The sequence below is a fragment of the Electrophorus electricus genome, chromosome 10, assembly GCF_013358815.1.
Source record: "Electrophorus electricus isolate fEleEle1 chromosome 10, fEleEle1.pri, whole genome shotgun sequence".
NCBI lineage: Eukaryota > Metazoa > Chordata > Actinopteri > Gymnotiformes > Gymnotidae > Electrophorus > Electrophorus electricus.
The window spans coordinates 7,315,411-7,338,045 of record NC_049544.1 but is presented as its reverse complement, the minus strand read 5'-3'; the positions used below and the strand labels follow the sequence as shown (position 1 = coordinate 7,338,045).

The window sequence follows — 22,635 nt, the reverse complement described above, 5'->3', positions numbered from 1 at the left end:
AACTAGGAAAGGTCCACCTATCACTGAGGATCAAATCATTAATTTTCCTGAGTAGACGTTATTACTTTGTTCTTACGTAAACATTGTCTAATAGCTATCACTGAAATTATTTTTCTAAAAGTCTGGCGTGCAGCAATTGCTGAACGTGCCTATTCCCATGTGATGTGTGACGTAATGTGTCGCTTCACGTCTCCTCTCATCCTATCAGCTCACACCAGCTTCACATTCTACTGATAGCCCAGAGTGTCAACGTTTGCGCTTGTTTGAATTTCTGTACAGAATAAAGAAATACTACAAAAAGAAGGAAAGATTTCACTAGAAATATTTTATGATACCAAATATTTTATGATATGATACTGAAGCACGTATATGCTAATACTTTTTAAGATAAAGTTTGGCGACTAAATCTAAGTGAAGTCAAACCTTCTCAGACATACGTTAACTCAGCAACAAACACACATGGAGTTTGTGACGGCGTGGGGGAGAAAGAAAGAAACAGAAAAGGGTCTCTTGGAAGAGGCCAGCTCACTGGGTTTTATCAGCATGTGAAAGAGAGAGCAGAGAGGGTGATGAGTACAGATAGTGGGCAGATGACTGAGCTGACTTAAGGAGAGAAGATTTGAAAAAAGTAAGATTTCGACTTTGCGGAAAAGGACGCAGATGTGACCAGCATTCTGACGCAGAAACAGTTCTGGTGTTTGAAAGTCTTTGAAAACAAGTGAAAACAAAATGGATCAAAACTCGTCGGTTCTACAGGTACAGCTTTGAATAAGCAATTATGAATACAAATATAGGATAGATCCATATATTCACAGTTTTTTTTAATTTTTTCGTCATTTTGTTTTCTTTTCAGACTGAAATCAAAAGATTAAAACGGACAGTTATTTGATTCTCAAAAACATGAAAGAGAAACGTCATTTTGTTTGCAAATCCAAACGATCCGTGTACTCTGTCATTTTGTTCTCATGTCAAAGACGAAATTTTAAAAATGAGAAACGTTTTTTGATTCGTTTTAAAATGCAATAATGCGGAAGAGAAACCAGTCATTTTTATTTCCGTTGTCAGAAATAACAGACACAAAAAGCGAATTATATTTATCTTCTATCGCAAAACTCAAAATATAATGAGAAACAAAAAACAGGAAATTGTTTTAATTTTTTGTTCTGAAACTGGAAGTTGTTTCGTCGTAAGGCAGTCGTCAAGGCAACTTAAGACGCCTAATTCTTGATCTTACAGTTAGCAGAGATGTTAGCTGGTTAGCAGGATGGATTGGGAACCATGCTCCAAAAGAACTATGTAGACATGGCGAGAAGAGGACAACAGGAATATCTGCAAAATTTTTCATCAAGGAGTGTTAGAAGATTTTGCGCTGAAAATGATTTGAATCGACTCTCCGATGCACTATTGCAGTTAGGGTGCATGATATTACAAATATAGCCTATATTAATTATATATATTAAAACACAATATATTAATTGTATAAACATTTCCACATTGCTCAAAACAATAGAACAATGAAAAATTGTACATGTGTGGAGATACTACACACACACACACACACACACACACACACACACACACACACACACACACATTTACAGTGTTACAATGCTGCCTTTTGGAGGCAGTGGTGTGAACAGGAGGTCAGGGGTTCATACCCCTACCATGGTGTCTCCAGTGTGGTCCCCTAGGCAAGGTCCATAACACTGCCTCACTCAAACAATGAGAAAACAAGGGAGTCCCACCATGTCAGAAGCCACCCCTGTTAACAAGGTCTGTGTCATATGCTGAGGGGCCAGGGTGATGTGATGAAAAGTGGACTACTGGAACACAAGCAACTCATGGACAAGAGTGTAGAATACAAGGCTTTTGGAATATATACTTCACTCCATATTATTTTGTATATTATGCTTAACTAATAGATTTTGCCACCTGTAGGACAGTTGACTCGAGCCATTTTCTAACATGAACCCCTTTTCTAATTGTGTCTCATTGTGATTTTATTTTGTTTTGTGAAGAAGGAAAAGAAATATAGTTGTTTTTTTTGGGGGGGGGAGGGGGGCGCATTTTTCTGCTTTTTATGCAAACAAAATGACAATGCAAACAAAAATGGCTTTTTTCTTTCATTTGTTATTGCATTTTGAAAAAAGAATCAATAGTTTGTTGTTAATTTTATACATTTTTGTCTGATATGAAAATTGAATGACCAAAATGTACATGGATAATTGGCATTGTGTTGAATGTTTCATGCATAAGTATTTTCATATGAAGTGTCTGCTTAATAGTTGACAGTATGAATGTCAAAATCTACATTTAATTACAAGAATAAAACGGTATTTGTGCTTCTTAAGACCATGTATATATACCTGTAACCTTTAAAATATAATACATAATACTTCATATAGTATCATCTTCACAGTCCTTGGTATGTGTATAAGTGTGTAAACAGTAAAACATGGAACAAGACAAAATGTTCTCTTGATGCCTCTTCAGGGAACTCTAGAGGTCTCACAAGAACAGCCTCAGTCGGAAGAATCAAAGTCACTGGTCAGGAACCAGTGTGTAAACATCCTATTAGCCCTTTTGGGCTTCTTCCACATTGGTTCAATAGCATGGTTGTTGTTATATTCCCAGATGTCTCTGACAAATCAAGGTAATGATTTCTTGTAGCTAACAGTGAAACATTGTTCATGTCATTATGGTGTACTTCATTACAGCATTAATGTGATGTGTGCTGGCCAAATTTTTGTTATTTTATTGATGTTTGTCAATTACTAGGTAATCAGAAATATTTACAATTAATTAGATTTTTCTCAAATCCCAATTTCAACCCCTTTTCCCTAAATTATTTTCATTCTCCAGACTCTCCTACCTGTCTCTCTCCAGCGTGCAAGGGAGTTGCAGGACGTTTCTCTGCTGCATTGGATCCTTTTTCCCGACCCTGTGATTACTTCAAATTTACCTGTGCGTCAAAGGCATCAATAACCAGCAGAGGGAGACAACGAGGCAAGTTTATATTCCACAATAGAACCAGGGAACAGGAGCATAGGAGGAGGTCAATTAACAAAGAAGAAATGCTGAGACTGGCCAGAGACTCAGACTCTGAAGAAAAGCAAAATGAACCATTTGAGAGATTACCAGACAGACAAACAGCTTTGCTTCAGGCAATAAAAGAAATTTTGGGTAAGTCACAGATTATTTCTTACTATAGCTAATCCACACAGCACTAAAAGGATGTTCTGCATTAGTTAATTATAATCCATATTATCTCTGATGAAGAAGTTTTAGATATACCTCATAAGATATGTTTGAAACATTTATTCCTCTGTGGTGCCTGTGTGGTCAGAGTCTCCTGTAGTGGGTGTGTCTGTGAACAGTGTGGAACACAAAGCCCGGAGATTTTATAAAACCTGTATGGACCCCATAGCTGCAGAGAGTGTCAGCTCAGAACGTTTTATCACACTGATTGAGCAGGTATATACACCCATACCCTTACACAGATACACAGTCATAATGAACGCCTTCTAAGTGCTTTATTCTAGCTCTAGCTCTTCCACTCACCTTTTTATTCATTTGGCCTCTTTTGGGTGCAGCGTGGCGAGTTTTTAATTTAGACTATATTGTTTGTTATAATTTCACATTTTGCCTAATTCAATCACTTCAGCACAGGACTGAACTGAGTAAATCTCTTCCTTTTTGTATGTCCCTGTAGCTGGGTGGCTGGTCGGTATCTAGGAATTGGACTGAACCAGACTTTAATGCTACACTGGTTCTGCTGATGGAACAGTATGACACCTTTCCTTTCTTTAATGTGTATGTGGGCCCTGACCACAGAGCAAATCAGCCCAACAGCAGCCAGCACTACATACAGGTACCTGATGGTGGCAGCACATAATTTTTTTAATGCAAAGTGTACAAATAACACATAAAATTAATAAAAACTAAAAGAATGAAATATCTAAATATGTACAAAATAAATAGCCATGAAGGGAGACAGAATCATTTCCTTATCTGAAAATGTACTGAACATCTCACCTGACCTATTTTCTTCTAAAAATTCAAAAATTGCGATCTAAAAAGCAAACTTATTCAGCTACTGGTTTTACTTGGATAAATTTAAGAAAAAGAATAAACATTACTAAATGTATTTTATTTATTACTATAAATTTGTTTCGCTTCAATTAGCAATCTGAGCATCCTTAATCATTTGAAACTATATATTATGTCAATTACATGCTTGTGTTATGTTGAGACCATTACTTACTTTTTTAATAATGTGAAATGGATTGGTTTCAATGAGGTAGATTTGCCATATAAATGTGTGTGCTCTTTAGGACATGTGGATTTACAGTACTTCATCATTTGAGTTGTCTTACTTTATGATTTTGTAGTGTGCACTGTAATATTATGCCCACATTAACCAAAGTGAGCCCTAGTACTATGCCTTCTATGTTCTTAAGAGGTCACTGCACTGCAACCCTCCATGCATATCTTTTTCAAAGATTTTATCACACTGATGCCCTTCAAAGATTTTATCACACTAATGCCCTTGGCATTTCCACAGATTGATCAACCAGAATTTCAGTTCACAGTTGACTGGAACAACAAAAAACATAAATACCAATCCAACCCACAGGTAGGCCTGCACATCTCAAATTCTTTTGGCAATGAAACCAAAAAGCTCTTGTGATTTCTAACAAGTAGCCAGGTATTAAAACCATTGCACACTGGGCCATTTCTGATATTAATAATATCCCTTTCTCCCTCTCAGTCTTGGCGTTCATTCTACTTGTTCTGTAAGAAACTCTTGGAGCTCTTCGATGTTCCCTCCTTTGACATCACTCTGCTCTGTGGCCAGTACTTGTCTCTGTGTTCCACTCTAGTCATAGCGACCTCACCTCTTGAATACAGACTCAGTCAAAAACTACTATACCACAGAGTTACCATCCAAGAACTACAGGTGGGTGTTTGTTAACATCCAAGCATTTAATCAATAAATAAAGCCTAGAATATGGGGTGTGTATAAAACTAAAGAATCAAAGATCCAAAAATATTCAATAAGTTTTATCTCACCACTTTTCCACTCTTAGCAAGAACCACCAAATATATATAATTCTCAAATGCAAGAGTAATGTGTTCACTATATAGCTAATATATGACTGTGGTAATACACATGTCATCTTAACAGTGAGTAAAATGTGTCATTTTATATTTATAATGACTGTGCTGAAAAAAAAAAATCTGGTTCTCTCTCCTTTTCTCTTTAGATGCTAACCACCCAATCTGGCAACACTGCCAACAGTTTTCTCTCATTTTCTCTTTAGATGCTAACAACCCAATCTGGCAACACTGCCAACAGTGTTCTCTCATTTTCTCTTTAGATGCTAACAACCCAATCTGGCAACACTGCCAACAGTGTTCTCTCTTCTTTTCTCTTTAGATGCTGGCTCCAGCTATTGACTGGCTGAGGTGTCTTAAGGCCACCCTTCACCCTGTTCCTGTCAGCCAGTCAGATTTTGTGCTTTTGCATAATCTCCCTTATCTCACCCATATGTCCAAGATAGTCAGTGAATGGAAGCTTAAACCTGACACGATGAAAAGGTACATTATAGTGCAATTGAACTTCATTATATACCTAAACTGTATTAAACAGACTCTTCTTTTATCCTCTGCATTGTAGAGGATAAGTTAAATGTAACATTTTTGCTACTATGACATTAAGTACATCTGTAGGCATTCTGTCTAAATATGTTTGCAGTGGTCCTCTCCATATGTATATGGTTCTGACCCTTCTGCATTCACTCATTCATACCCTGGACTCCAAATTCACTCAGACCTTGAAAAACATCTCTAATGCTATTGGAGTGGAGGTGTGCCATGTTTATATCTCATCATTCACATTTCTTAAAGATCTGGGAAATAACTCTGATCCCTGAGCTTTGGAAGTGTCTCATGTTCCCTGTTGCTTCAGGATGTCCCACGCTGGAGAGATTGCGTTCTGCAGACCATAAAAGGATTTGACAATTGGCTCAGTCATGCGATCAAAGAAAATTATGCCCTTAAAGAGGTATGACTAATAAGAATATAAAATAATGAATGGATGGATGGATGGTTACAGTTACAGTGTTTCTCATTATACAGAATGGTTCATAGCAACTCCATTATGATTACAACCATCCTCTCCAATTGCTAGGCTGAAGAGCTTATGCATGACATTTACTCAAGCTTTGAGTCCAAAGTAGCCAATATGAGCTGGAGAGATGAGGAGACGCGTGATATTATTTTGAATAAGGTAAAAGGTAAAACAGTACTCAATCATCATGACCTCTTCTGAGATGTCTTTATGAATTTAACAGAAGATGCAGTACAATAAATTTTCATATTTTTTTAGGTTAAATCTCTCACTCCAAAACTTTCCAGCAGCACAAAACTCATTGATCAGCTCAAATTCTGGAAACAGCATTATGCAGAGGTATTAATGCATTAAATAATAAATTAAATACTTAAACAGAGTTTAATTTATAACAGATAGAATGTAGAATGACCCATTCATCTTTCTTGTGCTAGGTTGTTGTGAGTGAAAAGGACTATTTTGCCAATTACCTGCAGCTGCTAGCTCTTCATCAGAAGAGGAGGAGCAGTATTTTCTTTCATACTGAGCAACCTGACTGGTAATTGCTTTTTCCTTTACAGGGGGAAGGTGATATTTTTACAGTGTGGTCTTTCCACATTCTTTTCTAAAAATGTTTATATTTTTACTTATGCTGTGTGACTGAATAATGTATACATAAATATTCCCAAATGTATAGTATGTGTCCTGAGATTCAGGCTGTCCATACTTTATTTGAATACCCATTCTTTGGAGTGATTGTTGATCCCAATCTTGAAGGCAGTCTCTGATTGCTATTTGTGTCCTCTTTTAGGCTGTCTGTTAGTCCATTTCTCTCTGGTAATGACATTATCATCCCAGTTGGAATGTTTGTGCTACCTGTGTTCCATCCTTCCTATCCAAGGTATATATATGCTACACAGATACAGACCCTGTATCGCAAAGGTGTTCTACTCCAGACCTCCAAATCTGGTTTTGAATTTTGTAATCCAATAATTAATATAACTCTTTGGCTGCTTTGTCATCTCACCTGATCCCAAAATAAAGAGTATGGAACATCTGAAGTACTTGGACTTTTTGGGCTGTAATTTAAATACCTATGCTCACTGGATTTGGTTTACAGGTTTGCGATTAATACCTCTGCTGTATAGCATCACAAATATTACAAATGTAAGAAAATGTTAGTTTATTTCAGGAAGCACTTTGTATTATTCTGATGTTTTGGGATTTCAAATCTTATGGCTACTCTAAACTATATATAAATAAATCTACCTCTACCATTCCTTTAAATTCTTCATATCATCTGTTTAAATGTGTTTTGATATATACATATGGGAGCTTGGTAGCAAGAAATGGCTAGTGGAAAAACAGTTTAAATGGCTTTTAGTTCTGACCTGCATGAATAAACATCTGTGAAGCTGCCAAGAAACCTCTCTCTCTCTCTCTCTCTCTCTCTCTCTCTCTCTCTCTCTCTCTCTCTCTATCAGAGCTATCAATTATGGGATGCTGGGATCCTTGATTGCAAAAGACCTTTTCCACCTGCTACTGCCTGAGAGTATGTCATGCTATTTCTGGATATCTGTGTGCATCTGTATGTCTGTACCTTTTAGCTGACATTTGTGACATCTCCTTTCTCTTCTCAAGTCCTCGCACAGTCTGAGAGCCCTAGCCTGGAGAGTGCATGTGTGTGGTCGCACTACCTTAGTCGCAGCAAGGCCCCAAGAAGGCTAGCAAATTTTTCTCTCCCCTCACCCCAACAGAAGGAGGTGTGGATGCAGTACTCAGCCCTCCAGGTGGCGCTACAGGTAAGTGTTCTTACTTCACTAAAGCTCTGCCTGTAATCAGGGCTACTAATCTTTTTTGCCTCAAGGCTCACACGCCCCTTTCTGAAACCACTACAAGCCTCAGACTCTGGTCCTAAATGACCCACATCAATGCACAGTTTAGTGTAACTCATCTACAGCTTGTAATTTCTCCTAATATATTTCATATTATGGTTTACTTATTTTTTTATACTTCTTCTCTTTTATTTATCTCAGTCATATACTAAGAGTTTGCAGAGACATTCTATTGACACCTCTGTGTCAGGACTCTCTCACATTCATCTCTTTCTGTCCTCGTTTATTCAGGTGTGTTTTACGCTGCACCAACCAGCTTCCCTCAATGAAGCATCACATTATTACCCACCATTAAATGTTAAATACATGTTAAAATGCATTACTTAATGCTTGGTCATTTTTTCTGTAACGTGGTTATAATTGTTTCTCCACAGGCAAGCTGTGATTCAGAGCCGTACCGTGTGTCCATGCCCTTTGAACCCTCCTTCCTGGTGTCTGTCCTATGTGAGACCTCTGATATCTGCCCTAAACCACTGATCTGTCTGGACAGATCTCAGGGACGTCTTCCTGATTGGTGTTAGATATGAGCCACAGTGAAGCACTGAACACAGCTCACAGCAGAGCTGCAATGTGGAATGAATGCTGTCAGTACTACACAAAGATGCTGCTGCAGAGAAGGATGCATTCAGATTACTGGTATATTTTTAAATATGGTGATAAATAACAAGCTAACATTACAACTTAACAAGGATCACCCCCCCCCCCCTTTTTTTTTTTAATGGTTCTAATTGAGTTAACGGTTCTTATGACTGTCGTCACACTGCAACAGCATCAGCTTCCAGTTTAGCTTAGTTTAAAATATGTACCGTGCGTTGAATTCCTACCCTGATTGTATTTTGGGTCTTTTACTTAGTTCCCTTGCAATTTGTGTTTCAAAACAGAAGTGAATTTGTGAGATATTTCAGGTGGGATTCATGCCTTTTTTTGCTTTTATTAACAAACACGACACAGTTTCAATACTAATAGCTTTGTGCATCCTGAAAACTGGATTTGCGGCATGTGAATACAAGATTTGTTTATTGCAAACACGTGATTTTTTCTATGATAACACTAGATTTGTTTTACATGAATACGGTATTTCTTTCAAAGAACTATAAATGTTAAGTAAAAGTTATTTTGATCAAATACATTTTATTTTCTCTTTAGTTGACTGCAAAATCGCTGATTACTGGAGTTTAAACAGCGTGTCACAGACTCAGAATTTTTCTCATGTTATGTCCCGCAATCGGTATCAGATGATAAACATTTTAAAACAGTCGAGTCAATAATCTATCTATGAATATTGTTTTAATCGGCATATTCCAACAAAGCGCCACTGTAGGCTCCGTAGGTTCTGTAGGTTATAAGAACATGCAATAACAACCTGTCATAAGAACCTGGCATATTCATTAAACATTACACTGACAAGAGCATAGATTTGGGTATTCTGAAGAAAAGCATTATCAGCAAACGCGGAGGAAGGTACAAGTTTATATTGAACATGTTTGCACATCTTAGTTGTTCGTGAGCTTGCAGTGAAATACAGAAGCTTGTGGGAGCTTCTTCGTGACTGCCATTCTAGCTGGCACTATCGGGACCAGTGTTCGGAAACTCTAGCAAATAATCATTTGCATTAGATTACAGATACCTTTTAACCAGTAATATTTAAAGGACTATATTTTTAAAGTAACTCCCAATCCTAGTTGTAGACCTAGTTGTACAGAAACCCCACTACAAGGCTGTTGCTTTATAACAGAAATACATAGCTCGTATACTATTAGGTTACTTCTACTTTTAATAATTTTATTATTTTACGCAGCAACAGAGCTGCTATAAACAGCTGTCTCAAGTTTACTACAACGCACACGAGCAAATGCCTCGAGGACTACACTCGAACGTTTAGTGCGAAATTTGCTGAAATTTATGAAGATAGCTTTTGCTTCGATACTTTTACTTGCATTAATTCATTGTTACATTGACGACTGAGAGGTGCCGTCTTTTTATCCTTACATGTAATACATATTTCTGGCGTACATAAATATGGGAAATGGAAAAGTGGACACTCGCGGGGCGAATTTATTTTCACATGACGCAAAACCGATGCGACGTGCCTCAGTCTCAAACAAGATGGCAGCTCGCTTGGTAGATAAGCGTGGCTTAGAACATTTAGATGAATATGAGCCAAAACCAGCGAAACTGCAACGAATACTACACGATAAAATGACAGAGAAACGAGTTGTTGTTGTTCTGGAAGGAGCGACGCTAGAAACCGTAAAGGTGTGAGAAAACAAAAGTATTCGGAGTAAGCTAGCTAGCTTTTCTAGTCAGGACAGCTATAGCTTGCTAGCTAACTAAGATAATGCTATTATAAGCAAAACAAAAACTTTTATATAACATTATGTTCCATACTGGTTTAGTTATCAATATCAGCGTAACGTTGCTACTAAACGTTGTAATTAATGCCGTACAATTGCTTTGCTGTCTATTTTTCAGCATTGGGGTTGGGTTTAAGCTTTTCTATAAATAAATCTGAGCTGTTTGACCGTTTCATTATTTGATAATGTTTCTTTAAGGTTGGTAAGACATTTGAGCTGTTAAACTGTGACCAACACAAGAGTATGATAATAAAGAATGGAAGAGACCCTGGAAACTTTCGTCCAGATATCACACATCAGGTAGAACTGTTATGTAATACATCTTTAAACTTTAATAAGGCTTGGCTTTCCATACATTTCTTGCTAAACTATATATCAGAGTAAATTATGATAAATTAAAAATGTCATCGGATTGTGCTAGTGTTGAATCTCATTGCTAAATCTGCTGTTCAGTGTCTACTTATGTTGATGGACAGTCCATTGAATAGAGCAGGACTGCTGCAGGTGTACATTCACACTGAGAAGAACGCTTTGATTGAGATCAATCCTCAGACCAGAATTCCCCGTACCTTCCCTCGCTTTTGTGGACTCATGGGTAAATTTATTTTCTAAATCTACAACCGGTCTATAGGTACACATGTGGAGGCTCACAGTTATTTTCTGTGCTCTGAGACATCTTTATTTTATCTTCAGGATTCAACTTCACAGTTGTGGTGATTTGCTGATGATTGTAGGCAATGTAAACATGGAGAAAGAAACACTGGTCTAATAAAGCATTTTATTAAATTGGTTCTATATCTGAAGACATGCATGGGGATTTGGAATGGAATGTGAGTTTGTATTGCAGGGCTTCACATCCCCACAAACTCCCAATCTGCTTTTTCCCCATTTTTCCACCCCAGTGCAGCTCCTGCATAAGCTGAGTGTCCGTGCGGCTGACAGTCCCCAGCGCTTACTGAAGTTGATTAAAAACCCTGTTTCAGACCACCTGCCCCCAGGATGCCCACGCTTTGCCACTTCTTTCAAAGCAGGAGATTCTGTCTGTCCCAGAACCATTGTGCCTGAAAATGGCCCTGCTGCTGTTGTCATTGGAGCTTTTGCACATGGATCGGTGAGTTTTTCACCGCACCAATTAAATAGAATGCTTTGTAGTGACTAAAATATCATTATGCCCATTCAGTCATGTGGCAAACCTTTGGAAAGACCCAATATATGCTTCTGTTTCCTGTGTTAAGATCTAAGCCTACATCTTTTGTCTCTTAGGTAAATGTGGACTACACAGAGAAAACGGTGTCCATCAGTAACTACCCCCTCTCTGCTGCCCTGACATGTGCCAAAATATGCTCTGCCTTTGAGGAGGTCTGGGGGGTGTTGTGACAAAAAACAAATAAGGCTTTGGACTTTTGGTGAAACTGCATTCATCTGTGTGTGCAATGCACATACACTCCAAGATCTCTACTCTACCTTTTAACTAAGCCTTTTTTATAACATGTAACACCTCACCACTGTCTCAGTATTTTCTGTGGATGTTTGGCAGAAGTAATGTTTTGTACCTTTTGTAAATGATTTTTTTTTTCAAACATTGTCAATAGAATGAATGGCAGTAATGTCATCAGTGTACAAATAAACCTTAATTTGAATCTAGTGATTAGTTTGTGTTATACATGTAAAAGCATTACCAACATGCATATTACAATGTTTCATATTTAATCAGATGGCTTATTTAACCATTGGATTAAGGGTATGGATATAAACAAAGCTATTAAATTCATGCTTGCAGAACAGCAGCATAGTTCTGTTCTAGCAGCTACTTGTTTCTTTAGAACAGCAAGTGCTCCCTAACATCCTTAGCATACTCATAGCATCTGGAATTATTTTGCATGTTGCATGTGAATACAACGTGTATATCTGGTTTTATTGAGAGCCTTCCCTGCCTTTTTAGGAGTCTTCACAGCATGTGAATAGTTTGGTTTTCAGCTTGAAATCGTTTTGATCCAATTTCAGGCTCAGTACAATCGCTTTGGTCTCTTTTTGGGCCTTCGTTTGTCCTGGTGTATTTCGTCCTGCTGGTTTAGGATGTCCTCATGCTTTTCTCACCTGCAAATTTCTTTAACATGAAACAGGCTAAACAGACAAACATTTTAATGTCCCAGAAGATTGTCAGCTACTATCTATCCAATAATTTACATACTCTTTCGTTACCTTCTTATTTATTTTTAAAGGACTCGGAGCTGCCCGGTTCTGCCAGGGCTTGTTTGAGTTCCACTATTGAGACCCCTCCTAGGCGTTTACATTGAGAGATTACAATCAGAATAAATTGGGACATACGGGGTTACTTTAAACCTTCCTTTAGAATCTTGCCTTTGGACCGTTCGTTTGTGCTTCAAAAGGCGAATTGGAGTGGAATGTACAATATTTTGATGTTAAGTTAACCATTAATAAATGTTAACGTAAATTAGCTAGCTTGTTAACTACACGATTATTTGGTTACCATGTAGACGCAATGTAATGCGTTAGTATGGCGTAAAGGTGGTCGCAACTGGTTAGCTAAGAACTAACTTCTGACTTGTTAATTGGTCAGTCCACTTTCCTTTGCCATTATCCTCTTCTTGGACGACGCGTTTTACCATCTGACCCAAACCCACGGCCCTCAACCGTCTTCGTAGGCACGTTGGCCTTTTCTTGCCGACAGCTGGTCTGTTTTTCCTCCCCTCTATCTAAACACGGGTCTCTTAAGTTCACTCTCTTTTTACTGACCGGTTTCATCTTTCTCGGCTAATAAACTAGTTCAGACATAAGTACAAGGCCTTTTGCTATACTTTTACAAAAAGCGAAGTACCGAACCAGCTAAAACTGGATGGATAATTTACAAATAAACAGATTTAGAACTAAACAGGCATTCGAGAACAACCAAGTACTGCACGAGATATCCTAAAATGCGTGTTTATTAAAACCAAATCAACGAGGTCTTTGATAAGGAACTTGCATCTCGTCTCTGTGTAAAACAACTAGTATAGGCTAATTACAAGCCAGTATACTAATTTTTAGCATTGTTCATCCTTACTATTAGTAAACAATAATGTGGGCTAAACATTATTGGCACTGCTCTGTATGGGTCAAACTGGTTTAAGTAACATTTTCAGTTGTTTCAGTCACGTTTTTATATTGTCCTCGTTTGTGGAACCTTGCTCTGTCTCTGCCGTATCTGATTCGTCGCTGATTCCAGGGCCTTCGTCGTTTTCAGCTGCCTTTAGTCTCTCCAGCTCCTTTGGATCCAGAACATAGTGACACACCGTGCTAGATCGTCCGGATATTTCCCCTTCGTTCAAAGAAAGTATCTCAATCCCCCCGGAGTTGGGCTCTCCTTCTTTCCTCTCTGACAGGAAGGTTCTTTGAAGCATCAGTTTCTTCATGGTGTGACACTTGTACCTTAGTACCGGACTCGAACCTCCGTGGTCCTCTTCAAAAATCACACAAGTACCCACAGCATCCTCGTATTCTCCGGCGAAGACATACCGCCCCACCTGCATCATGGGCTGCTCGCTGTCGACGCCTACGATCTTACACGTTCCTTGACATTTACTAAGGACATCCGAGTCAATCATTCCAGAGAGTTCAGCCACTACTAACTGTTCCTCTTCTTCCCACTCGTCTTCCATCGCTAATTTGTCTAGATGAGCTTCGTTACTTTTGCTGAACTTTACAATCCATTTTTAAAGTCCTGCAAAATCCAACAGCTAGACGTGGTGTCGTAATAACTCTGTGACGGAAGTGGTGCTCTATCGACTTCCTGTCGCCCAACGTGTTCGGAAGGAAATCACATGTGAGTGTATTTCATGCTGGTAGTACGTAGCCTAACTGTATTAACTGATATTTATCAATTTATAGCAACAACTATAATAATTATTTTCGGTGGATTTGTGGGGGTGTCTGGATAATTCGGCAAGTAAGAGATGGGGGGAAAAATGAAGTACCGTCTGTTTATTATAACTTTTTTAGTGCGTATTCCTCCAAACACTAGCTAGCGAGCTACGTATGGTCCATTTCCTTTGGCTAGTTAAGTCATTATTTAGGTTGGTTCAGCGAATCACATGGTGATGTGAACTTTTTATGAATATCTGTGGCTTGGCTAATATTTTTAGCTCAAATGCTTGCCAAGTGAAAGTTAACATAATGTTTTTTGGGTTTTTTTTTTTAACCGTCTATTGGTTCGAATTATAGATACCATATTATTATTAATTATTGCTTGTCATTATAGATTTTGTCCGATCTACATTCCAAGATACCTCTGCGCGAACAATCATGGGCAGAAAATTAGATACCACCAAGGTGAAGCGAGGACCTGGACGCAAGGCCAGGAAACAGAAGGGGGCTGAGACAGAGCTGGCCAAAACTTTGGCGGATGGTATGCGAGAATTATGGAACTACATACACTAGTAATGTACAACCCATAACAGATGACTGACTACAAAAACAAGAATGTGAATGGTATAGCAACAGCTATGCCACAGCGGTTTTGATTCTTGTTTGTTATTATTTAGTAATGATGAAAATGTGCATATTTTAAAGCAAACCGTTCAGTTTTGACATGTAGAAAAAAATGGTCTAAAATGGTTATATATGTAAGCTATTTTTAAAAAACTATTTCAGGGGATGGGCCTAAAAAACTGTCTAGCAGAGCAAGAAAACGGTAAGATGGTTGTTTCACTCAATTTGATGTTTCATTCACTTGGATGCTGAAGGTGTATGGATGGTCCTGGTGTTTTTGATTGCCTTCACAGTGCTGTGAAGAGAGCACATGTTACTGGAAGCCCAGCAAAGGAAAAACAGCCTAAGAAAGGTGCAGACCTGCAAATATACTGAGATCTCTACTGCATGAGACATTTTCTTCAGTAAATAGACGATTGCATCTAAATAATTTTCAAATTAATTTCAAGGTTTCTCTGATGAGAATAGTGACTGGCTGAAACCTGCAAAGCAGAAGCACAAAATTGACCATTCAGAAGGTGATGAGGACAGTGACAGCCAATGGGAGGAAGAGAATGCTGAGGCTGAGGACCTAGAAGAAGTGAAAAATGAAGTGGTTGAGGCAAGTGATGAGGATGATTATGATGACGAAAATGATATGGTTGATGACTATGGAGCAATGGAGGATAGCAGTGAAGAAGAGGAAGAGGAGGAAGCCGACAGTGATGGCGAGGAGGTATGGGGGGGAAAGTCACCTATTGTTGCAATATGGAATGTTATTTAGACTTTTGAATTTTGTTGTTGTCTTTTTCCCTAAGCTTCTGCCTATTGAACGAGCTGCCAAAAAACAGAAGAAACGGCAAGCAGTCCTGGCAGGTCATGATGAAGATGGTGAGGAGGAGGATGGGAGTGAAAATGAAAAAATGGACGTGGAGGAAGAGGAAGACACAGTGCAGGCAAATTTTGATGAGATTGAAAGATTTAAACTCCCTGGTTTAGCAGAGAGAAAGAAAGAGGGTAAGTCATACCATGCTGTTTTTAACATGGTTTTTAAAACAGCAGCTTTAAGTAACTTCCACACCAGGGTTTCTACAGTGGAGCCAGTGTATTTGAACTCTCCTTTTTTAATTTTGTCTTTGGTGTAGGTCTCTTACCCCTAGACCTGCAGATTATCCACCAGAGGATTAAAGACAATGTAGATGTGCTCTCCCACTTCAGTGAGAAGAGAGAGGAGGGGAGGGAGCGAGTGGAGTACCTCTCTCTGCTGAAGTCAGATCTCTGCACTTACTACAGCTATAATGACTTCCTGATGGGCAAACTCATGGAGCTCTTTGTTCACTCTGAGGTGGGTGTTACTGGGAAGCCCATATTCCTGTTTTAGTACCACCTATCTGCCTTTTTTTGTCAGAATGTGTGGTTATGCTAATAGGATAGAGAAACTGCCTGTCAAAGTCTGAAGGGGCAGATGGCCACACCCACTACCTCTATATGTATTGACAGCACATCATAACTTGACACATTTGATTTTGTAAATGATTTGTGGGGTTTGGTGTTACAGAGAAAGCCTGTATTTTGATTTTTTTTTTCTCTTGTGTGTGTGCGCATGTATTCAATACAGCTCATTGATTTTCTTGAGGCCAGTGAAGTCCAGAGGCCTGTCACCATTAGGACTAATACCCTTAAAACCAGGAGAAGAGACTTGGCTCAGGTTAAAAACAAAAATAGAGTGCACAATACAAATATTCAAGAATACAGTAAGAACACAGTGCGTGACGTGTATTAATTTCATTTTGTCTGTTGACACAGGCTCTGATAAATAGGGGTGTAAATCTGGATCCTTTGGGCAAATGGTCTAAAGTGGGCCTGGTAATCTTTGACTCCTCAGTTCCCATAGGTTAGTCTGTTTGCAAGTTTTCTGCTGAGATATTCATACCACAGAAATTATTACTAACTTGTAGGTGTTCATATATTTGGACCTAAAAAAGAAAATGTGTACCTGAATTTCCATACATTTTTATTTTGTTAATTCCCCAGGTGCAACTCCTGAGTATCTAGCTGGGCATTATATGCTCCAAGGAGCATCCTCATTGCTACCTGTAATGGCACTCTCCCCCCAGGAGGGGGAGTCTGTGCTGGATATGAGTTCAGCTCCAGGAGGCAAGACTACATATGTAGGTGAGAACCATCTTGACCTTTTATTTAATAAAATGATTATACCATGTACATACTCGCACTGTGGTTCATACGTTATGAGAAAGCCCTGAGGCCCCTGTGGTACAACACCCTGATTGTAATGATTTTCATTTGCTTTAAGTGATTTCAGTTTGGTGTATTTCTGTGAATAATTCAGATTTACTATCTATTGAATATGTGAATATAAAAAACGAGACTCAGTTATTCATCCACCTTTCATGGGTTTGAGCTGCTGTACGGTGTTCATTACAGTTCGTGTTTGTTCTGTGTAGATTCTTTTTTTATGCTGGAGGAGTGATTACCTGAGCTTGTTATTGAATTCATGTATTGAAAATGTTATGTTGTGCATCCCCCAGCCCAGCTGATGAGAAACACCGGGGTGATTGTCGCCAATGACGCTAGTGCAGAGAGACTCAAAAGTGTTGTGGGAAACATCCATCGTTTGGGAGTCACCAATACCATCATCTGTAACTACGATGGCAGACAGTTCCCCAAGGTCTTATAATCACCCTCTCTGGCTGCTACATCTACTCCCTCACCTTCTGATGCTCCTTATACTTAAAGCATATACCTTGTATGCCTTTTTGTTATCCTGTCTGTTTTTCATATTGGCCTTCATATTTTTGTTCATTATTATTCCATTCTCTTTATTACATGTTCCACAATGCTGTCTATGTTGACTTGCTGTGGCCTAATGTTTCTCTTTTTTTTTTTTTTGTGAATGGCAGGTGATGGGAGGGTTTGACAGAGTGCTGTTGGATGCTCCATGCTCTGGCACAGGGGTCATCTCTAAAGACCCAGCTGTAAAAACTAGCAAGGTAGTACTATGTATAAAAATCCAAACCAAAAAAAGGGGTAGATTGTCGCTATAATGTTTCATATTGTCCTTGGTAGTTTGTAAATATTATATATTTTTTGTTTATAGTGAGCAAGTAGATCTTGGTAAAATGTGTGCCTTATTCAGTTCTTGAATTGGGAGAAACTGTCATCAACTTCATGATCAAGTTCTTGGAGAGTATTGGAAGCCAATGTCACATTTTTTTCCCCACATAACACTATCTTACACTCATACTGAATGCAATGTTCTTATTTATGCTGGCACTCTCTGCCTTTCAGGACGAGTCAGATATTCTGCGCTCAGCTCATCTACAGAAGGAGCTGATACTAGCTGCCATCGACTCAGTCAATGCTGACTCGAAGACAGGCGGTTACCTGGTCTACTGCACATGCTCCATTATGGTGAGCTCCTTGGTGAACTGCAAGACCCCCAATGACAATAGAGAAAAGGCAGAAAGGTGTTCATTACACATACTGTGCCAGAGGCCACAGTTGCTTGAGGAGTCTGGTGTTCGATTTGTGCCCTAATAATTAAAGCATGGGCAGCTCGACCACTGTTGTAATTTAAGATATTGCTTATATATCATCTTTTTATATAATAACCAATAATGATGGTTTATGCTAAAATAACGACTAATTATTAAATGTTATTTTTGTAAAGGCAATTGTGAAGAAGTAGTTAGATGCTTGTTTGGAAAAATGGTGTTCAGACAAGCCCTACAAAAATCTGTCACATTGTCAGAGTACAACTGTCAACACTGGTTGCAAAACTCAAGTGGCATAGATTTGGTTCTAGTGTTTGGACCTATGTAGAATAAGTATGTCATTGTACGCTTTAGGCCAGGATCCATTTAAAGAGAAACATCCACAGTTGTTTGTAAATCAATGTAAATCATTTGGGAGCTTACATTCTGGTTTTAAGGGTTCCTTTGGCTACTTAAAAAAAAAACCCCAAACAAACCCAGAAAGCCTCTACTATCACAAATGTGAGGTTTATGTTAATAAATGATAATAATATTAAACGTTGAACACTTTAAATTAATAGGATATACCTTTCTTCTGTTATTTCTATTTGATCTAAACAGTAATAACTTGTGTCCTGTGGTGAATATAAGGTTTTTTTTTTCTGATCATTTTTGTGGCTTAGTAGTTCAACTTCATTCCTGCTTATTTAGTAGTGACACGTGTTAAAACGTGAACAAGGTCTTGCAGTGTTTTATAATAAAATTGCATGTATGTACAAAATAATTGTGTCAAAGGTGGTGTTTTGTGTTTAGGTGGAGGAGAATGAGTGGGTGCTGGACTATGCCCTAAAGAAGAGAAATGTTAAACTGGTCCCTACCGGGTTGGACTTTGGCAAAGAAGGCTTCACCAGGTACTGTAGTTATACATGTGATGTCTATGCAAGAACATATGGGCCCATAAAATTTTACTAAAATACAGTGAATTAAACATTTAACATGATTCATAAGTGACATGATGATAAATAAATCAAATTGTCTCCCCAGATTTAAAGAGCGTCGGTTTCATCCATCACTCAGGCTGTCTCGGAGGTTCTACCCACATTCTCACAACATGGATGGCTTTTTTGTGGCAAAACTGAAGAAATTCTCTAACACTATCCCTACCGCACCTGCAGATAGCAGTAAGATTTAACCTGCTTATTTTTCAGACTCAGGGTTTTTTTGGTTTATCCTTGACTCATGATCTGATCTCTCTCTCTCTCCCCCCCACCCCCCACAGAAGAGGAAAACAAACCAGTGGAAGCAGAAATCCTTGTAGCGTCAGAGAAGAAAAATCATCAAACACCACAATCTAAGCAAAAGAGCAAAGTTGCAGCAGAGACCAAACAAAACCCACAGGCAGCCAACCACAACAAAGCAGAACACAAAAGAGAACATCTTACTGGCAAGAAGAGGCCAGCAGGAAAATGTAAAAGCTTAAAAGAAGATGGCCCCAAAATGAAGAAATTGACACAAATGGATGGAGAGGCTTCCAAGGAGGATATCAAAACCAAGGAAAAAATCTCCAAAATGGAAGGAGAGAAAAAAAAAAGGCCAGTGACTGGGAAAACAGTGGGAAGCCTGTTGAAGATGTCAAACAAAAAGAAAAGGAAGAACATCCTGAAAAAAGGAAACCGCAGAATGCCGAAAAACAAATTTAAGAAGTAAAGAGAGATTCTAGAGTAGGAGGCCGGACAGTAGAACCCCAATATTTTCGATTACCTCATACATGAATTCTGTGCGGACAGACTATGGTAGATACTCCTCCCACATCAGTTGTAATCCCACATCTCACCCTAATGACAACATAGGACACCCTAAGGACATTGTGACTGCAGAAGAAGTGTGTTTGTTTCCCTGAAAGAGTTCTATGATGTTACTGCTTAATCACAGAGCAGAATCTAGACTGAACCTTTGTTGTTCATATCAAGCAGTGTTTGTTGTAAAGGGTAAGGTGAATATTAGTAACAATGGCTTTTAAAAAAATAAAAGTGAGAATGGAATATGTTCACACTTTATGAAGTGGATTGGGCAGGAGCTATTTTTATGCATTTTCATGAAAGCTCCCCCCCCCCCATGATAACAGTATAAATAATTTATTTATAGCCTTTGTTGTTGGGATAATTTATGAATGTACCAGAATAGAGACTAAAGAACTGGTCCAAGTCATTTTGATGTTTAAAACTGCTGTCAGTTAGATGGTTTTATACACGGACAGATTTCATGGAAGAACTCTGAGCGCATTGTGTAAGGTGATGTCCTATAACCTACCATGTAATGTATTGAGTTTGGGGTTACTTGGGAAGTCTTTAGGAAAGGCAATTTATATTGATCAATAAGGGTTTTTATACTTTGTATGAATAAAGAGAAACCAACACACATTTGCAAAAGTTTACAGCACGGAAGCTGACGGAAAACATTCAGAAGTTCCTGGACCTTGTGTAGTTTTATTTATTTATTTAATTTTCCCCCAGGTGAATAGAGATATATTCTTTTGATTTCCTTTGGATATTTTGACCTAATTCTTATGCTCATCTAGAAGACACAGACTAATTCCACATAAAAAGGACACAAGGTGATTCACTTCATATTCAACTTTTGTCATCCAAAGATAAAAAGCCTAGTTTCCAATGGTGACTAATTCTGGACATACATTGGAAATACCAGAGGGGGGGCTGATATTTATAACATGAGAGGTTTTGCCTATTCAAGAGTGTTATTTAAAAGACGCCCTGATTTGAAGAACCAGTGGGCTACAGTCAGGAAAAGCCTAAATGCTTATACGTGGAACATGTCCAGTTCAAAAGGGTCAGCCACTTGTACTGGATCTTATTTGACTCTGTCTGAGCTTTCAAAGCTGCATGAATGGTACAATCTGAAATGGCTGGCTTCACTTTAACCCTGAAGACAGTTGAGTGCAAAGCATTCAATGTGACTAATGGTGGGTTTTTAAGAGTTCAGAAGGCTAAACCATTTAGTGAGCGAACTTCTGCCATGTACCATCACCTCTCCACTTTGGTTTTCTAGCCCATGCCAGAGTAACCATAGCAACGCACCCAGAAGCTCATCCTGTACTATGTTCCGAGCTTTGAGGTGCATAGTGGCCAAAACCAGCATCTCTTTGCTAAAACGAAAATTTTGTCTTCATGAAAAGCACTCTAAATGCCTTAATTATTGCTCATTGTTCCACCCCTAGCATTTAATTGTGTCGAGATGCAGAGAGTGTAGGCAAAGCTCTGATTTTAATTGCAGTGCTGTGATGGCGTGCAGAAAGATAACGGCAATCTCAATTGCTCACGCCTGTGGCTAATGTAGTTTAGATTCACCTCCTCTCACTCACTGCTGATAAAGTGCTATTGTAAGTAGGTAATTACAATGATCTGCATACAAGTGTGGGTGAGGGGGGCTGTTTGTGTAGGTGGTTGTAGCCTACATGTCTTGCACAGATCCCTGCTGCAAGGTAAATGCATGTATGCCTGCAATCTTGTATTTAACAGTACCTTTTATTCATTAATTTTTAATTTGTTTAATACTCACTTTGACACTCTTATGAAATAGCTGCTCATTCTGTCCCTTCATAGGTTGTTTTTCTTCAATGTTAGACACATTTGCTCAGAATAGTTACCTGTTCTGCCATTTTCTCTTTTACTTTTTATTTGATTAATCAGATAAAGTAGCAGATAAGTATATCACAGATACTGTTTTCAGTTATAAACCTAAAATTAAAGATGCAAATGAAACAGATCCTGCTTAATGCCAATACCAAATGTGGCTGGTTTATTTCTTGTTTCTTAAAAGCATCCTAGCACTTTTCAAGAGTGAGTACTGAACCATCTTCCTAATGTTTAAGGTGATCTCAATACTTCAATGCTTTTAGGAACACAGAGAAAGGTTGGTTATCTGTTTAGATGAACAGATGAGTTTGTAGTCTAAAAGCTTCTAGATTGCATTTGGTGAAGCACGAGGATGGTCAGCATTGTGAGTTTCTTTAAGGTTTGTGACCACCAGACTGCTAACCTTTTAACTGAAATGGAGGAGAAGAATGACTGCTGTAACACTACAATTCCCACATTGCTTTGCTTCTTCAGACAATGATACAGCCTTGTGTCAAGCTAACAAGGTTATTTATGGCTGGTTACACTGGCAGTGTAACCAGAAAACTAGATCCACATTTCTCATGTTTATATTTTTGTATCCCCGTCTTTCATTGATAATTTCAAAGAACAAATCTGGTTGAATGTGCTTGCTTAAAGAAGCATATATAGAGCGCTCTC

General features: G+C 38.5%; 4 protein-coding genes and 1 non-coding gene across 8 annotated transcripts; 4 read left to right on the top strand and 1 right to left on the bottom strand.

Moving 5' to 3' along the window:
* The first annotated feature begins 251 nt into the window (after nucleotides 1-251).
* kel (Kell metallo-endopeptidase (Kell blood group)) lies at nucleotides 252-9,400 on the top strand. Of its 2 annotated transcripts, XM_027006649.2 has the most exons (18): nucleotides 252-756; nucleotides 2,494-2,653; nucleotides 2,863-3,183; nucleotides 3,347-3,474; nucleotides 3,713-3,871; nucleotides 4,565-4,636; nucleotides 4,772-4,960; nucleotides 5,441-5,601; nucleotides 5,759-5,870; nucleotides 5,972-6,067; nucleotides 6,194-6,292; nucleotides 6,392-6,472; nucleotides 6,568-6,671; nucleotides 6,924-7,013; nucleotides 7,597-7,664; nucleotides 7,754-7,914; nucleotides 8,149-8,238; nucleotides 8,382-9,400. In XM_027006649.2, the coding sequence occupies exons 1-18, from the start codon at nucleotides 730-732 to the stop codon at nucleotides 8,526-8,528; spliced, it is 2,265 nt and encodes a 754-aa protein (XP_026862450.2). In that variant the 5' UTR covers nucleotides 252-729; the 3' UTR covers nucleotides 8,529-9,400. The 2 variants fall into 2 exon arrangements, with proteins under 2 accessions (XP_026862450.2, XP_035386353.1); XM_035530460.1 differs by lacking the exons at nucleotides 7,597-7,664; nucleotides 8,149-8,238; nucleotides 8,382-9,400 and having other exon boundaries at nucleotides 7,754-7,861.
* Nucleotides 9,401-10,071: 671 nt separating this feature from the next.
* Nucleotides 10,072-12,005, top strand: emg1 (EMG1 N1-specific pseudouridine methyltransferase). Of its 2 annotated transcripts, none has more exons than XM_027006706.2 (5): nucleotides 10,072-10,263; nucleotides 10,560-10,661; nucleotides 10,815-10,956; nucleotides 11,345-11,472; nucleotides 11,625-12,005. In XM_027006706.2, the coding sequence occupies exons 1-5, from the start codon at nucleotides 10,087-10,089 to the stop codon at nucleotides 11,736-11,738; spliced, it is 663 nt and encodes a 220-aa protein (XP_026862507.2). In that variant the 5' UTR covers nucleotides 10,072-10,086; the 3' UTR covers nucleotides 11,739-12,005. The 2 variants fall into 2 exon arrangements, with proteins under 2 accessions (XP_026862507.2, XP_026862506.2); XM_027006705.2 differs by having other exon boundaries at nucleotides 11,264-11,472.
* A 1,283-nt stretch (nucleotides 12,006-13,288) lies between these two features.
* On the bottom strand, nucleotides 13,289-14,143 carry gtf3c6 (general transcription factor IIIC, polypeptide 6, alpha). The gene has a single exon (XM_027006709.2). It carries the CDS (start codon nucleotides 14,018-14,020, stop codon nucleotides 13,514-13,516), a length of 507 nt encoding a protein of 168 aa, XP_026862510.2. The 5' UTR covers nucleotides 14,021-14,143; the 3' UTR covers nucleotides 13,289-13,513.
* A 20-nt stretch (nucleotides 14,144-14,163) lies between these two features.
* Nucleotides 14,164-21,452, top strand: nop2 (NOP2 nucleolar protein homolog (yeast)). Of its 2 annotated transcripts, none has more exons than XM_027006708.2 (16): nucleotides 14,164-14,184; nucleotides 14,620-14,766; nucleotides 15,012-15,051; nucleotides 15,143-15,201; nucleotides 15,299-15,564; nucleotides 15,647-15,845; nucleotides 15,974-16,173; nucleotides 16,447-16,536; nucleotides 16,635-16,722; nucleotides 16,863-17,003; nucleotides 17,378-17,517; nucleotides 17,750-17,839; nucleotides 18,138-18,260; nucleotides 19,136-19,233; nucleotides 19,367-19,503; nucleotides 19,602-21,452. In XM_027006708.2, exons 2-16 carry the CDS (start codon nucleotides 14,664-14,666, stop codon nucleotides 20,027-20,029), a joined length of 2,202 nt encoding a protein of 733 aa, XP_026862509.2. In that variant the 5' UTR covers nucleotides 14,164-14,184; nucleotides 14,620-14,663; the 3' UTR covers nucleotides 20,030-21,452. The 2 variants fall into 2 exon arrangements, with proteins under 2 accessions (XP_026862509.2, XP_026862508.2); XM_027006707.2 differs by lacking the exon at nucleotides 14,164-14,184 and adding an exon at nucleotides 14,195-14,307.
* Nucleotides 16,197-16,339, top strand: LOC113575301. The gene has a single exon (XR_003410399.1). It is a non-coding gene; the product is annotated as a small nucleolar RNA SNORA29 (small nucleolar RNA).
* Nucleotides 21,453-22,635: the final 1,183 nt, after the last annotated feature.